At 40.9% G+C, this 16,630-nt stretch overlaps 1 protein-coding gene across 1 annotated transcript; it reads left to right on the plus strand.

Annotated features, from left to right (window-relative positions):
* The first annotated feature begins 748 nt into the window (after positions 1-748).
* On the plus strand, positions 749-14,289 carry LOC124269985. Its single transcript, XM_046704993.1, has 7 exons — positions 749-833; positions 3,804-4,046; positions 4,827-6,583; positions 7,712-8,008; positions 11,031-11,161; positions 12,360-12,545; positions 13,508-14,289. The coding sequence occupies exons 2-6, from the start codon at positions 3,824-3,826 to the stop codon at positions 12,415-12,417; spliced, it is 2,466 nt and encodes an 821-aa protein (XP_046560949.1). The 5' UTR covers positions 749-833; positions 3,804-3,823; the 3' UTR covers positions 12,418-12,545; positions 13,508-14,289.
* The last annotated feature ends 2,341 nt before the right edge of the window (positions 14,290-16,630 follow it).

A 16,630-nucleotide genomic window follows, 5' to 3' on the forward strand; every position in this document is an offset into this window, starting at 1 on the left:
CACACACATCAATATATTAAAGAAGTATTTTAAACAACACTCACAACAATAGTTCCAAGCATTAATTTGAAACAACACTCTCGTGAAAACGGGTGTAAATGAACTGTGCAAGCACACACACACACACACACACACACACACACACACACTTCTCAAAAAGCTGTATCCGCCCCTGAATTGTTTCTCACTTATACTGTACAGGATGTTCCCCACCCACAAAGACGGCGCTACAAAACCATGGCCGATGCATGTTCCCTCGACTTTGTTTGTTGTGGTTTTTGTTTCGGGTTTTCTTCTAGCTTTTGCTGTTTTACGGTGTTTTTTCAGTTATTTTGTTTTCATTTTTAGTTATTTTTTTTGTATATCAGGTGAAGAATTGGCTTGCCTTTGCATGTGTTTGTGATGGGCGTTTCTGGTGGGCAAGGATACGCCCACGTTTTCTAGTGTCATTACTGTTTGATTGTGAATCATACACACATGCTCGTTTAATCCATAAAAATATCTTGGACATATATTTGATCTATTTTACAAAGAAACTATATGCCTTACATAACGTCAGTCGTGCAAGTATATTTGATCTTCTTTCACATGGTGTATTGTCTTTTTAAAGTCACTGATATGTGAAGGCAGTGTATATTATCACTGTTTATCACAGGGCGTAATCACCGTCCAACTGTTTATTGCTCATCGACCAGTTGGGACGACTGTATAAGGGAGGTAATTGAGTATTCGCTCTTCTGAAAGCGGAGGCGTGGTAGCCGTAGAAATGGAATGGCAGAACTTACTGTATAATTTGATTCCACGCAACCCATGCCCGTAAATACCTCTCAGAGGTTTGTTTTCTTTCTGCATTATATCATTGCATTTACAGTTTATTTTACGTAACAATATGTGTCTGAATGTGATAGATTTAGACGCAGAACCCGGGAAGCAGAAACCGGAAGTAGGGTAGTTGCTATTGCTACAGTTCTGCCCAGATAATAAAGCCAGTAAAGTATGGGGTGTTTGAGAAGTATGGTACAGTACGAACTAAGCTGGTACTACAATTACTGTCACTGAACGAGACAGAGATGAACCCTGTGGCTTGGGATCGCGTATTCACAAGCGTCATGCATGTTTTTGTCATCATAAATGTTTATTATTTTGTGAATGTGTGACATGAGAATAGATTGCTGTCATTAATTAGTTAATTATCTTCTTGAACATTAATACATCTGCCACTAATCAAATATAGGAAAATGTAGAGGAAAAGGGTGTTGTTATCAATCATATATGGGGAACAAGACTCACAGAAAGGTAGTTATCACTACACCTTGAATGTGATATCATCCTCATCTCAATCCATGTATAGATTTAGACAAGAAATACTTTTTAGCATTGTATTAGGCAGGAATGTGTTGTATTGTCTCCAAACAGGCCATCACAACAACATTCAAAATGATAAAAGTTTGAAAAAACCCAGTTGTCTATACTTTTTCTTTTGGCAATTAATATTGAAGTTACTACTAAAATATTTACTTGAATTTTTAATTGTTATCTGATGAAATCCATAAAAAACATATATTGGTATAAAAACAATGTCTTCTAATTTATCTCTTTTGCAGTTGATATTGAATTTACTATTTAAAAATAACTTGAATTTACAAGTCTTATCTCTTGAAACCCATAAAAACGGATTGCAAAAAACTTTCAGATTTCCAATACATTTGTGACAGACATTTAATGTCCAAAGTATGTATGCCCAAAAGTTCAATAAAGTGTTGATTGAATTACAAAAAAACATGTTATCATTTGGAACTCTCATGTATATGCATTATGGCATGAACAACCATCTAATTAAGTGATAAAAGGATTTAGCAGTCATCTTTTCGAAGGAAGCCCCAAATCTACTCCAACAGTATAATTCCAGTATAGGCATGGTGCCACATACCAGCATATCTATATCTTAACAATTTCCCAGTGTTAGCTAGGTTTGTATGAAGTATGGCTAATGTCATGTGCACCACCTACAGATTTGCCTCGTTTAGGTCTGATTCACTCAGTTTGACAGCCTGCTGCCATTGAATTTGTCAACTGAAAATGGTGCAAGGCTCAGGCTACATCGGCAGTCAAAGCCAAACTGAATCAAGTGAAACAAGCCCTGTTTTAAGATGTGTATCAATCTAGCAAATCCCTTTGCCCTGTTAGCAGAGATACATGGTTTAAGATTCAAGCACTAATTGTATTAAGATAAGGAAGAGGAATGCAATCTGGACTGAGAATTCAGGAAATCAAATCATCATCTTGGGAAAGGCAATCTTGGATAATAATGTAATGAATCATGAAAAGGATTTGAAGTATATTGTAGGTGATTGTTTTCAGGCCGTCCCTAAGTTTTGCTCTTAGTTATGTTCTTTGAATTATTAACAAGAGTGTAAACCCACTCACTCACTCAAGCTGTATTCTCAGACTCATTAAATCTGAACCAGGTTATCCGACATGTGGCCAAAATGCTAACTATAATTGTTAAATCTAAAGTACTGGTTGCTGAGTTGCTCTAATTTCACAGAAACAGTACTTGGTTCCAAATATTTCATAGAAGGCATCGATTAAAACATTTAGACCCATACATGAAAAGGGCAACAGATCAGTGTACCGATCACCTGGTCATGGTCTTGTTTTATCGATGTCCTTACTGTTGTGACCAAGCTGGTTTCTGATTGTGTATCTCAGGTGCCTGTTTAATTGTCTGTGACAAAGCTGGAGAAAAACATGAAGAATATAGAAGATACTGTCAAGGTTGATTTCTTGATCATATTGTTCGGAAACAGGATTTTATGAAAACTGATGTTTTCAATACAACATTCAGTTATGTTTATGGTTAGACTGATGTCAGCTACATATGTGATGGTGTTTTTCATCATTCTGTGCATTGTAAATGTTTACTATACGGTTACAGATTCCCTATCTGACTTGAAACATGACTACCTTGGTCATGTCATTATTTTGAATAATACCCAGCAGTTTCTTTATGTTTTATTATGATCTATCTGGTAATATCGACTCCTACAGTGCCAAGTGTGCAATCATATATCAGTTATAATGTGATGAACATTCTGTGGGGACATGCATTGTGTGCAAACCTACTTCAGAACAATTCTGATGTGCTGCAGAGCCTTGAGAATCTATTTTTCTTATTTTTCATGTTTTATTGACATATCTATGGCTGGGCCGCATATAGGGCCAAATAAAAAAAAATGTTGTGGTTCCGTTTACACCTCTTAAAAATTTAGGGTAGGTAGGTAGGATTTTTTTATTTTTTTACATATTTGTTTTAGAAGGATTCATTAGGTACAAACTAATAACACATGTATCAATGTGTAATTGTTTATTCAATCAAACTTGTGGCCATCATGTCGACGTTCTCTATCAGAATGACCGATATCTGTGGTGCCAGGAAAAAACAATGGTATCTAAAAGCTTATTTTATTCAGTCCGCTTAAAAAATAGGGTCGGCACCAGAATTCAAGGGTTGGTCGGGTAATCGGAACCACAACATATTTTGTTAGGCCTAGACAAGAAAACAAGTTGGCCTATACAAGCCGATTTTGGCGGAGTTCATCTTATTTTCAAATACAAAATCCGGACTCCAGTTTGTCTTTAAAAAACTCTGATTATTGAGAAAAAATAATAAATGATAACTAAATAATCACTATTCTTGAATTCAGAACCTTTTTCCTGTTGATATCAGCATATGTATCGCTGTATATAAACAAGATACAATCATGGTCTCCTGAGCCTGTAATGCAGTTTGATGGTTTCAGATGCTGCAGACGTAGAAAGCATGCAGAGACTGAAGGACAAGGGCCACCAGGCCAAGCTGGCCTGCAGGTTCGAGGACCTGTACCGCAATCGGGTCCTCACTGATGTCATCCTGTTTACAAGTGATGGCATGGAACTCAAAGCTCATTGGCTCATCTTGGCAGCCTACTCAGAAATATTCAAACAACTTGCAATCAGTCGAAAAACCATGAAGAACGACTGTGTTGGTACTGTTGTTAGACTAGGTATGAACTAATATGGAACTATCTAATAGGGAGTATGTTAAAAGTCATGGAAACATCCAGGCATTGAGATTTGCAGGGTTCAGAATTGTCAAAGCAAAGTCTTGGTCAAGTCAAATTCGCAGGTGCTAAATGGTGTCAGTTCATTTGCGACCTCTTCGAATTGCGAATATTGTGTAATCAACATCACTGACATCAAGTATTGCTCAAGTTGAGAATGCCCTCTAGTGGTTGGGTCACATGTTTTACCTGTTGTCCACTGAAAGGGTGTAAATATTAATAATGGAATCGGATGTTTGTTTTTTCTTAATTCATTAAATTTAAAAATAGAATATGTTTGACTTTAGCAGTAAATTTTGGTTTTAATATTTATGTAATACATCCAGTTTTGGAAAGTTTATGAATAGGTACAGTTCTCTCCCTTAACAGTGTCAGAATGTGCTTTCATGGGTTGGAGTCCCAGACTAGGATTATAATAAATGATAAATAAATAATAGTAAATTTAGTAAATATCCATTTAAATGTATTAATTTGAGTTATGTCTTATCTGGTTAGGTATGCCCAGAAAATGCAGGAAATTGTATGCCCAGAAAGGGCAGGATATTGCATATTTCCATGCTAAATCTGAAAAATGTCCTGGGGGAGGCCACCCAGACCCCACCGTCGAGAGACACAACTCAACTTTCATTAGATTCAGGGTTGGCAACTCTGCATGATAGTAAATAGACTGCATTGTTTAATCACTTACATATATGAATTATGATCTGATTATTTTGTTTTCAGAGTTCACATCTGACATTGTTGCCATACTGTTGAATTACTGCTACAAGGGTGAGCTGATTATCACCGTGGCAACCAAACAACAGGTCCAGAAGGCAGCACAGCTCCTCTTGATGAATGACATCCTCAAACTGCTGGAGTCCAATGAGCTGGATGAACAGACAACAGATTACCTGAGGAAAGATAAGACAGATGTCACCTTTGCCCTTTCAGAAACAAGGTCAACAGGGGAGATAACTCTAGGTCACCACCAGGAACTCTCCATTCCTGAAGGAAATATAGTCCCAAGAGATGATTTTGAAGGAAGGAGGGGAATTAAGCCAACTGGAATATGGCCAGATTCTCTAAAATCAACAACGTCTTTGTTGAAACAATTTTCTGAGATTGTTACCCTTCAATCTGAGGCTGGAAAGTTAAAACCTCAATCTGTTGCCCCAGCATCCCCAAGTGTACCTACAAATGATAATTCTAAATATATATCACTCGATTTGTCCAATTTGGAAAAGTCTAAGTTGAGAAAAGAAATTATGAGAAGTGAGAATCCATTGCTGAAGAAACAACCAACCATCCCCGTCCGACGAGTGACATATAATAAGGTGATTTGCCCACGAGAACGAATGTCCAAAGACACTTGGAAACCATCATTGTCCATAAGAATAGCAAAGAAGGTAGCAGAGAAAGTGTTTAATACCAGAATCTTGATGCACTGTTGCGTGACTTTAGACTCCTTGGACACTAATGACAAACTGTTCCTGTGTCGCAAGTGTAACAAGAAGTTCTCTCGATTCAGTTTATGGAGACTCCATTATACCAGCACCCATCTACCTGAACTCTTCAAGGGTACCACCTTGGAGGAACTACGAACACACACCAGGCATAGGAAACTCAAAATGTTTGGCAAGAGAAAGCGGGAAAGGTACTTCGATTGGGAAGTTTTGAATCCTTTAGGAGAGGACAATGAAGACTCTGTGTCCACTGAAGGTTTTCCTGCCCGAGAGTATGATGTCGACAATAACATCCAGGTCACCTTTCAGCCTTCTGGAGTTGTTTCCACTGTATCAATTGGGCAAATTCAGCCAACAGCACAAGCTCTTCCAGGAGTAACCATGACAACAGTTGCACAAGCAGTTTCTGCAGTAACAGCAGCTTCTGAAGTGACAGTACCTGTTACTCCAGGACAGCCAACAGCACTACCTGACCACACCATAACCTCGTACATGGCCGATCCTCAGTATAGTACAATACCACTCCCTCAGACCCAGTACACCACCACACCCCTTATTCCAGTGGCAGGACAGCCACCATATCCTGAACAAATGCAGCAGACGCCATTACAACAGACGACTTTACAACAGACAACAGTGCAGCAGGCAACACTGCAGCAGAGTTCTCTTGGCCAGGCCACAATGCTGGGTGAAAACAATTTACAAATTGAAGTTCCTGTTCAAACTCCAGTTCTTTCACAAGCATCAGCCCTGGCTGGCACGTCAACCTTGCCTCAAGTTCAAGCCATCCCTGATCCAAGTCTTGCTCCTGCTCCTATTCCTGGCCCATCTGATGCAGCCAATGCCTCTATTCCTTCTGGTTCTTCTGTTGCTTTATCCCCTTCAATTACCCAGAACCAGACTTTGTCCTCCCAAACTGCAGCTAAGCCGACTGATCAGGCATCGTCCCAGTGGTTGCCATCACATGAGAGTTGGATGAGCTTTTTGCAGAGTGACTCTTTCACAGCCAGTGTGCTTGGTCCCCCGCCCCCACAGGTGAGATAATGTTAAATGTTAAACAGTAGGGGAGACACACACACAACACTGTGAGGCGATGAGGGGTGGTAAGGTAGCCTAGTGGTTATAGTGTTCGCTGGTGACACTGAAGACCCGGGTTCGATTCCCCACTTTGGTACAATGTGTGAAGTCCATTTCTGGTGTCCCCGCCATGATATTGCAGGAATTTTGCTAAAAGCAGCGTAAAACTAAAACTCGCTCACTCACTCACTTACTTAAAATAGGAAATAGTACAGTGTATCTTAACTTACTTATTTTAATTTCGTATTTTGAAATATTGGAACTGTTAAATGAAACTTTTCCACATTAGTTACATGTTCCACTACCATGACTATTGCTAAACAATGTTATAAAATCAACTGCCATTAATTGATGATGTCAATGATGTCCGATATTATTAAAATGTTTGCTGACCTATTCTGTCAACAACTTCAGTATGTTACTGCATATATAGTGACCCCACATATAAGGTAACCCCCTTGTACAAGCCTTCAAAGTCGATGCTAATTTACATGCCCTGTCTATAACACAACCCTGAACACATGATCAAAGCATACACGATCTCTAAATTCGTACTAGAAATGTGTTTGTGTTACATGGGCAATTGACTCGGGACATTTGACTGACTGACTGACTGAGTTTGGTTTTACGCCGCTTTTAGCAATATTCCAGCAACATCACGGCGGGGAACACCAGAAATGGGCTTCACACATTGTGCCCATGTGGGGATTCGAACCCGGGCCTTCGGCGTGACGAGCCAACGCTTTAACCATTAGGCTACCCCACCGCCCCCGGGACATTTGAGGAAAGTGTAATAGTTTATTTCAATACAACTGTACAGATAGAAACATATTTATGGAAATGCAGTGATGATTAAATCAAATGTATATGTAAAATCACCAGTCAAAAATAGAATGTGAAATCTTCCACCCGTGCATACAACAACCACCCTTCAAACCCCTCTAACTCTAGGTATGAAAAACTCGCCTTATACATGGTGAACGTTTTCTTGTCCAAGACTTGTCTTTTTACATGATGTCCTAGTAAAGCATGAAAATAGGTAAAATGGAAACCATTCCCTGACACATCTCACTCTTCCCTTTCCAGCCACAGAACACCCAGTACATCACCATGGTGAAGTGTAGCGTGAAAGGCTGCAGCTTTGCCGGCTACAGCACGAGGGCAGTCAACAAGCACATGCACGACACCCACCTCAACATGGAGTGCTCCTACTGTATGTTTGCCTGTAGCAACAAGGAGGAGCTGGAGAGACACATCGCTGAGCGGCATGAACGGAAGAAGGCTCGGCAGTATTCCTGTTCATCATGTGGGAAGAAGTTTTCCAAGGCTATTCACCACCGAACACATGAGCAATCTCACCATGGAATCGATCATAATATGAAGGTAAAAAGCTGCACTGTTGTGGTTGTCTTTCCCTGGCTGTTAGTTTGTGTCTGGATCAGTTGTGTGGTTTGTGTGGGTTCGATGCCCTAAATGGGAATCGGCTAAAAATAGTAGTTGATCATGTACTTTACTGAGATCTCTTAGTCTCAAATATATTATGTATTCGATATGACCACTTCCTAAAAGGCACTGTATTATATATTCATGATAGGTTTCATCTTCAAATCTACTGAGTTATTCATGCACAAATGATGAATCTGTTAATGAAATGGAAGAAAAAGATCAACCCAATCCGAAGTGGGGCCCCACAGAAATATGGCTCCAAATCTTAGTGCTTGCAGACTAAAGACCTGACATCTTACTGTATGCTGACTGAAAGCCCTACATCTTACTGTCTACTGATTATAGGCCCTAAATCTTCAAGTGTACTGACTAAAAGCCGTCAATCTTATGAGGGACTTACTAAAGTTCATACTTTTACTGTCTTTTGACTAAATGGCCTACTGTTTGAAGGACATGAAACTTACTGTCTACTGAAACTTGTTACTGTCATCTACTGACTGAAGGCCCAGCTGACTATTACTGTACTGACTGAAGGCCCTACTGCCTACTGACTAAAGACCCTTTTGCCTGCTGCCCTTTATCGCTCTGCCTACTGCCTATGTACAAAGGGTCTTTCATGATGCTGCCTACTGACTGCCCTACTGAAGGCCCCCATACTGCCTACTGACTAAAGGCCCTTTTGCCTGCCTAAAATCGGCCCTACATCCTTTCATACTGCCTACTGACTGCCCTACATCCTACTGTGACAAAAGGCCCTACATCCCTACTGCCTACTGACTTTAAGGCCCTACATCCTACTGCATACTGACTAAAGGCCCTACATCCTACTGCATACTGCATACTGACTAAAGGCCCTACATCCTACTGCATACTGACTAAAGGCCCTACATCCTACTGCATACTGACTAAAGGCCCTACATCCTACTGCGTACTGACTAAAGGCCCTACATCCTACTGCGTTACTGACTAAAGGCCCTACATCCTACTGCGTACTGACTAAAGGCCCTACATCCTACTGCATACTGACTAAAGGCCCTACATCCTACTGCGTACTGACTAAAGGCCCTACATCCTACTGCATACTGACTAAAGGCCCTACATCCTACAGCGTACTGACTAAAGGCCCTACATCCTACTGCATACTGACTAAAGGCCCTACATCCTACTGCGTACTGACTAAAGGCCCTACATCCTACTGCATACTGACTAAAGGCCCTACATCCTACTGCATACTGACTAAAGGCCCTACATCCTACTGCATACTGACTAAAGGCCCTACTGACTGCATACTGACTAAAGGCCCTACATCCTACATGCGTACTGACTAAAGGCCCTACATCCTACTGGGTACTGACTAAAGGCCCTACATCCTACTGCGTACTGACTAAAGGCCCTACATCCTACTGCGTACTGACTAAAGGCCCTACATCCTACTGCGTACTGACTAAAGGCCCTACATCCTACTGCTAAAGGTCCCTCTGACTAAAAGGCCCTACATCCTACTGCGTACTGACTAAAGGCCCTACATCCTACTGCGTACTGACTAAAGGCCCTACATCCTACTGTGTACTGACTAAAGGCCCTACATCCTACTGCGTACTGACTAAAGGCCCTACATCCTACTGCGTACTGACTAAAGGCCCTACATCCTACTGCGTACTGACTAAAGGCCCTACATCCTACTGGGTACTGACTAAAGGCCCTACATCCTACTGCATACTGACTAAAGGCCCTACATGCATATACTGTACTGACTAAAGGCCCTACTGCATACTGACTAAAGGCCCTACATCCTACTGACATACTGACTACATCCTACTGCATACTGACTAAAGGCCCTACATCCTACTGCATACTGACTAAAGGCCCTACATCCTACTGGCGTACTGACTAAAGGCCCTACATCCTACTGCTGCATACTGACTAAAGGCCCTACATCCTACTGCATACTGACTAAAGGCCCTCCTACATCCTACTGCATACTGACTAAAGGCCCTACATCCTACTGCATACTGACTAAAGGCCCTACATCCTACTGCATACTGACTAAAGGCCCTACATCCTACTGCATACTGACTAAAGGCCCTACATCCTACTGCATACTACTAAAGGCCTACATCCATACTGACTAAAGGCCCTACATCCTACTGTGCGCATACTGACTAAAGGCCCTACATGCTATACTGCACTGACTAAAGGCCCTACATCCTACTGCATACTGACTAAAGGCCCTACATCCTACTGCATGCTGACTAAAGGCCCTACATCCTACTGCATACTGACTAAAGGCCCTACATCCTACTGTCCTACCTACTGCATACTGACTAAAGGCCCTACATCCTACATACTGACTAAAGGCCCTACATCCCTGCATACTGACTAAAGGCCCTACATCCTACTGTGCTGACTAAAGGCCCTACATCCCACACTGCATACACTACTCCTACATGCACTGACTAAAGGCCCTACATCCTACTGCATACTGACTAAAGGCCCTACTCCTACTGCATACTGACTTAAAGGCCCTACATCCTACTGCATACTGACTAAAGGCCCTACATCCTACTGCATGACTAAAGGCCCTACATCCTACTGCGTACTGACTAAAGGCCCTACATCCTACTGCATACTGACTAAAGGCCCTACTGCATACTACTGGCCCTACATACTGACTGACTAAAGGCCCTACATCCTACTGCATACTGACTAAAGGCCCTACATCCTACTGCATACTGACTAAAGGCCCTACATCCTACTGCATACTGACTAAAGGCCCTACATCCTACTGCGTACTGACTAAAGGCCCTACTGCATACTGCATACTGACTAAAGGCCCTACATCCTACTGCATACTGACTAAAGGCCCTACTGCATACTGTATACTGACTAAAGGCCCTACTGCATACTGACAGACAACCCTACTGATCAGGACCCTCATGTTTGACTCCATCTGTCCCAGGAATACAAGTGTGAGGTGGAGGGTTGTGAGTTCCGCACGCTGGCCAAACACAACTACTTCAAGCATAAGATGACCCACCAGGAGAAGATGTACTCCTGCCAGTACTGTGGCATCAAGATCAGGACCATGGAGTGAGTAGTACAGGCTGTCACCACTAGACAGGCCCTCCCCAATTTCATACAATGAGGAATAGTATGTATGTAGACTTGGCATCATGTACAGGCTGTCACCACTAGACAGGCCCTCTCCAATTTCATACAATGAGGAATAGTATGTCTATAGACTTGGCATCATGTACAGGACCCTAAGTGCCTTAGGATTGATGGTCCGGGCTCAGTGAACCCATTTCTGCATGTTGCTGGAATATTGCTAAAAGCAAGCGAAACAAACTCAGTCAGTCAGTCATGTACAGTGGATGGTCAGGCTCAGTGATTGCATATTGCTGGAGTACTGCTGAGTGATGTTAACAAAAACACTTACACATGTGATAAGATGGATAACTGTTCTGTTTTTCTACATAACCTGAGAAAACAGTTTATATCCAATATGATTATTATTTTATCTTTATAGGATATTTATATAGCACACATATCCACGCAACTAGTGCATGCTCAAGGCGCTGGCATTTTTTCCCTTGATCATTGGATGTCAATCTCAACGGCACATTGTATTATCAATCTCAACTCCCTGAGGAGTATATAACTCTTGCTGCCACTAGGCGCACCGAGTTATTGTGGCTTTCTCATCCTAACGAGGTACCCATTCACAGCTGGGTGGACTGGAACACATAGTCACAGTACTTTGTCCAACTTCACTGCACGTTGCTGTACCCGCAACTAGGTGTTTGCACGTATTCATGTGGCCACCATCTGGTCATATACCAACAGATTCGTGGGTTGTTTTAAGTGCACAGGGTTGTGTACAACAAGGAAAGAGTTCAGAATCAGTATCAGAACAACCATCCAGTAAATATCAAAAATCACCTTTTTGCATCACAAGAACCTTACTGTTGCATTTGATCTGTCATTTATATGAGCTCATGAAATGTTTCAAAATGACTTCTAGTTGTATTAGATATTTTCTGACATTATGCAGTTCTAGTGGATCGGATCATCACATATCCTTTTTCTGTCCATAAAAAAACTGATCCCAAAAGTGTTCCCTTTTAAATAATTTGTGTGCTAATTTGTTAGTATTTTTATTATTGTTGATTTAACAAATATTTTATGAGATGAATTGTTTGCCATATTTCCAAAGATAATCGTAAAAGCAGGCAGTAGGCTTATTGTATCAGAACGTCAGTTTTGAAACAAGCTTGTTTGTCCGCAGTTACTTGCAGCGTCACATCAACAAGCAACACCTGAACATCCGCCCCCTTCCAGTGTGAACACTGTGGGTCGGCCTTCGGGGACATGCACGCCCTCAAGTCCCACATCTCAGCGGTCCACGTCAAAAAGAAGGAATTCAAGTGTGAGCACTGCTCATATGCAGCTAATATCAGATACAAAGTAGCAAGTAAGTACCATTCTGGTTATGTTAGCTGGCTCTTATACCCCATGTGGCTGGTGAGTATGCCTTTAGTCAGTAAAGAAATTGTAGTATTCATGCTACATGGGATTTCAAAGCTTAAAAAAACTGAAAAAGTCAACAATTTGTGTGATTTTATGATAGTATGTGTAAGGACATTGAAGTCTGTAGAAAATGTTGCCATACTTATAACCGGTCTTGGGCTTGGAGCAGAGATGGAGCCCATGGATTAGTAAGTGTTGTAAAGACTGTGTGAACAACGGTAACGTTAACAGTACCAGTATTTCTCTGTATGATCCCTCAGAGATCAGTCTATACAAAAATGACTCTAGTGTGTTTGACCAAACAGCCAATCAGAGACTTTGTATCACTGACTACTGAATTAACATTATGTAATTTGAACATGTGGCTGTGATTTGTAAGCAAAGACTCTCTTGTAGAATGCTTGAAGTCAAGTTTGCACGAACAATTTTCTCTTTGGTAAATGGAAGTAATTTGTGAAAAAATGGCAAAATAGGACAAGCGTTATAGCATCATCCTGTTTTGACAGGATTACAATAGTGATTGTGATTATTTAATGTAGGAGACATGCTCCAAGTATTGTTTTGCAAGAACACTTGAAGAGCCTTTGATGAACTTTATGAAAGAAGATATATTCAACAGTAGACTGACTGACTGACTTGAGTTTGGTTTTACGCCGCTTTTAGCAATATTCCAGCAACATCACGGCGGGGACACACCAGAAATGGGCTTCACACATTGTACCCATGTGGGGATTCGAACCCAGGTCTTCGGTGTGACGAATCAACGCTTTAACCACTAGGCTACCCACCGCCCCTTCAACAGTAGAAATCTTGGAAAATGAGATTAATGTTCAGCCTATTCAGTTCTGAATGTGGTTTACAAATGTTAAAGGTTTACATTCTTGATGAAATTAAAATTCCTTTCAGCTCACATGTATCAAGTTCATGGCATCCGAGCCTCATTTGACAAACGCAAAGAGATCAAATGTCCGCACTGCAACTACACCGCCCTGGTGAAATCATGGATGACCAAACACATGGACCGACATGCCACTACCAAAAACTACACGTGTGAGTTATGCGGGAAGACTTTCGGGTCGCCTCGAAACCTCAACTCCCATACACGGTGGGCACACAAGACTGCCAAACATCAGTGCCCCCACTGTGAATACATTACCAAGACGCCAACAAGGCTGAAGAACCATATCAAAACTCAACACATGTTCCGGGGCTACAAACCGTATACATGTCCGTACTGTCCATTTAAGTGTGCAACGGGCGGGAACTGTCGGAAACACGTGATGCAGAAGCACCAGGACAGACTGTGACGTATAACCGCAATGAGGAACTCATCGCATACATGAAAGCTGCTGGTCGAACAACAGAGGAGGATGAATCCTTCACCCAGGTTGTTTCATAAGTTGCTGCTGCTGCTGCTGCAATCAAACACAGAATAACCTGAAATGTAGATAATAACTATTCAGTTCACCTGTCTTGCCCAGTCAGTGGCAGGCAGTAGTCAGGTTCACGCATGTTCATAAACAGTAGGGCTCATTGTCTGCCATGATTTGAACACAATTGTGTTATTGGTTGACTAGACTAGACAGGTCCCAGCACCACGGATTTCAGCATCCCTGTGGAGGACCATGGTTAGTTTAAACGCTTTCCTGTATGAAGGCAGGAATAAGAAATGCATACATGAAGGAATAGCCCCTTTTTCCATTAAGTGATGTTATTAGATTTTCTTTGTCATCAGCTGCGTCCCTTTACGATGACTGTTTCCCTTGAAGAATGATTACGTATCATTTTCAATCACTTTTTCGTGACAAATCAGAATACAGATGCATGATGGTGCTTGGGCATGCAAACTGAATTTTTATGGCAGAGTAATAGTTAACAAAGGAGACAGTTCTTGAAATTGTCATTTCCAGAGTGAGTGAGTTTAGTTTTACGCCAAGTTTAGCAATATTCCAGCAATATCATGGCGGGGGACACCAGAAATGGGCTTCACACATTGTACCCATGTTGAAAATCGAACTGAAGTCTTCGGCGTGATGAGCGACCACTTTAACCACTAGGCTACCCCACCATTTCCAGAGTATGAGTATAAATCAGATACTGTGGTCCTTTCACATGGGTCTGCTATAAATAAGGTGTCCAGACTTTGTTATAACTTGTTACAGAGACATGTAATTATGTGAATCGACATAACTCCTGCATGGTGTTAAGGTCTCTTTGGTCTTGTGGATAGAGTGTCTGCCTGGACATCAGTGCGTCATGCCAAATGACGTTAACAGATGGTAATTGTTGTTACCCTGCCTGGCGTTGGCATTAAGGACATTATAAGTTGTTCACTGGTCACGAGGGGGACATGGGTTGATGTACTCTCAATGTTTGTTTATGTTCCCTGAGCCCGAAGGGAACATAAACAAACATCAAGGGTACATCAACCCACGGGCCCCGAGGGACCAGTGAACAACGCATTTATCTTACCGAACACCTTAATGTTAATTTTGAATTGTTTGAAGCACGGGTACAAATCTTTTTGTAGCCATCGCTAGATTTTGCTGACAAGAAAAACAGATTTGGAGTTATCTCCCTTCCATCGATTTGCATTCGCAAAACATCGGTAATTTCCGTACATCACATGTGATTCAATGTTATTCGAGATAAAGAATTACTACCACGAAGTACCAAATGAGTTACCATTGCCAGCGGGGTACATTGAAATGTTACTTGCTTGTAAGCGGGGTACATTGAAAATAATAGAAGAGCGCTCAGCCAATCAGAAAGTGACATTTATGTGTGAGGTAAGATGAAAAATGAGGACTGCTTGGTTTCGAGTGGGGTATCAGTGTTATACTGCTGCATGGTATCTCAGTGGGCTAGCACTATAAAACTGGCATCAGTCACAACTGGTTGAAACAGCTAACATGCACATTGCTGTATCAGTGCAATAAGTTTGAATACAACATTAAACACCAGCTCACCTATTATTAGACTACAAATGCTCTTGTAGAGACGCTACACATACTGTTATGGAGACACTATTCATACCCTTATGTAGACACTACAAATGCTCTTATGAGGCACTACTCTTATGGAGACGCACATACTCTTATGGAGACACATACTCTTATGGAGACACTACAAATGCTCTTATGAGACACTATTGTTATGGAGATCTTATGGAGACACTACACATACTCTTATGGAGACACTACAAATGCTCTTATGGAGACACTACAAATACTGTTATGATCTTATGGAGACACTACAAATGCTCTTATGGAGGATACTACAAATATGCTCTTATGGAGACACTGCTCTTATGAAATACTGTTATGGACACTTCAAATGCTCTTATGGAGACACTACAAATACTGTTATGTAGACACTACAAATGCTCTTATGGAGACTCTACAAATACTGTTACTGTGACAACACATGCTCTTATGACACTATAAATACTGTTATGAAAACACTACAAATAGTGTTATGTAGACACTTCGAATGCTCTAATGGAGATATTACACATACTCTAATCATGACAAAACTATACTATTATGTAGACTCACTTGAGAAAAGTATGATATCCATTTTGAGGTGATTGCTGTGTTATTCATTTTGAAATGATTTGGTAGTTTGAATATATGTAAGCAATAAATAGAGCTATTTGTTGTGACTGAGAAGGTCCCTACCTTATGTTAATTTATCATTGACGTATCTCATACCTATTTTGATAATCATTATTGTGATCTATGTAGTCATGTGATCCATGCCGTTGCATTATGTTTTGAATTGGTTTGAAGCTTATTTTTATTGATTTCATTACTTTCGTTATCATGATCAGGAATATTTTTCATTTTTAACCAAACTTGACATACTTTGGGAAAACAAAATTCCATGGTCCTCTGAAGATTGTCATTGAAGTGCACAGTTTTTCATGGAAGTAACGAATGTTACAAGTACACAAATACGTTTTGGAACTATTTCTTTGTACTCAAAACTTCAATACAAACCAAAATATTCTGACAATGAATTTGAATA

Source organism: Haliotis rubra, unplaced genomic scaffold (assembly GCF_003918875.1).
Source record: "Haliotis rubra isolate DU_JTF1 unplaced genomic scaffold, ASM391887v1 Scf149, whole genome shotgun sequence".
In the NCBI taxonomy this organism is placed as follows: domain Eukaryota; kingdom Metazoa; phylum Mollusca; class Gastropoda; order Lepetellida; family Haliotidae; genus Haliotis; species Haliotis rubra.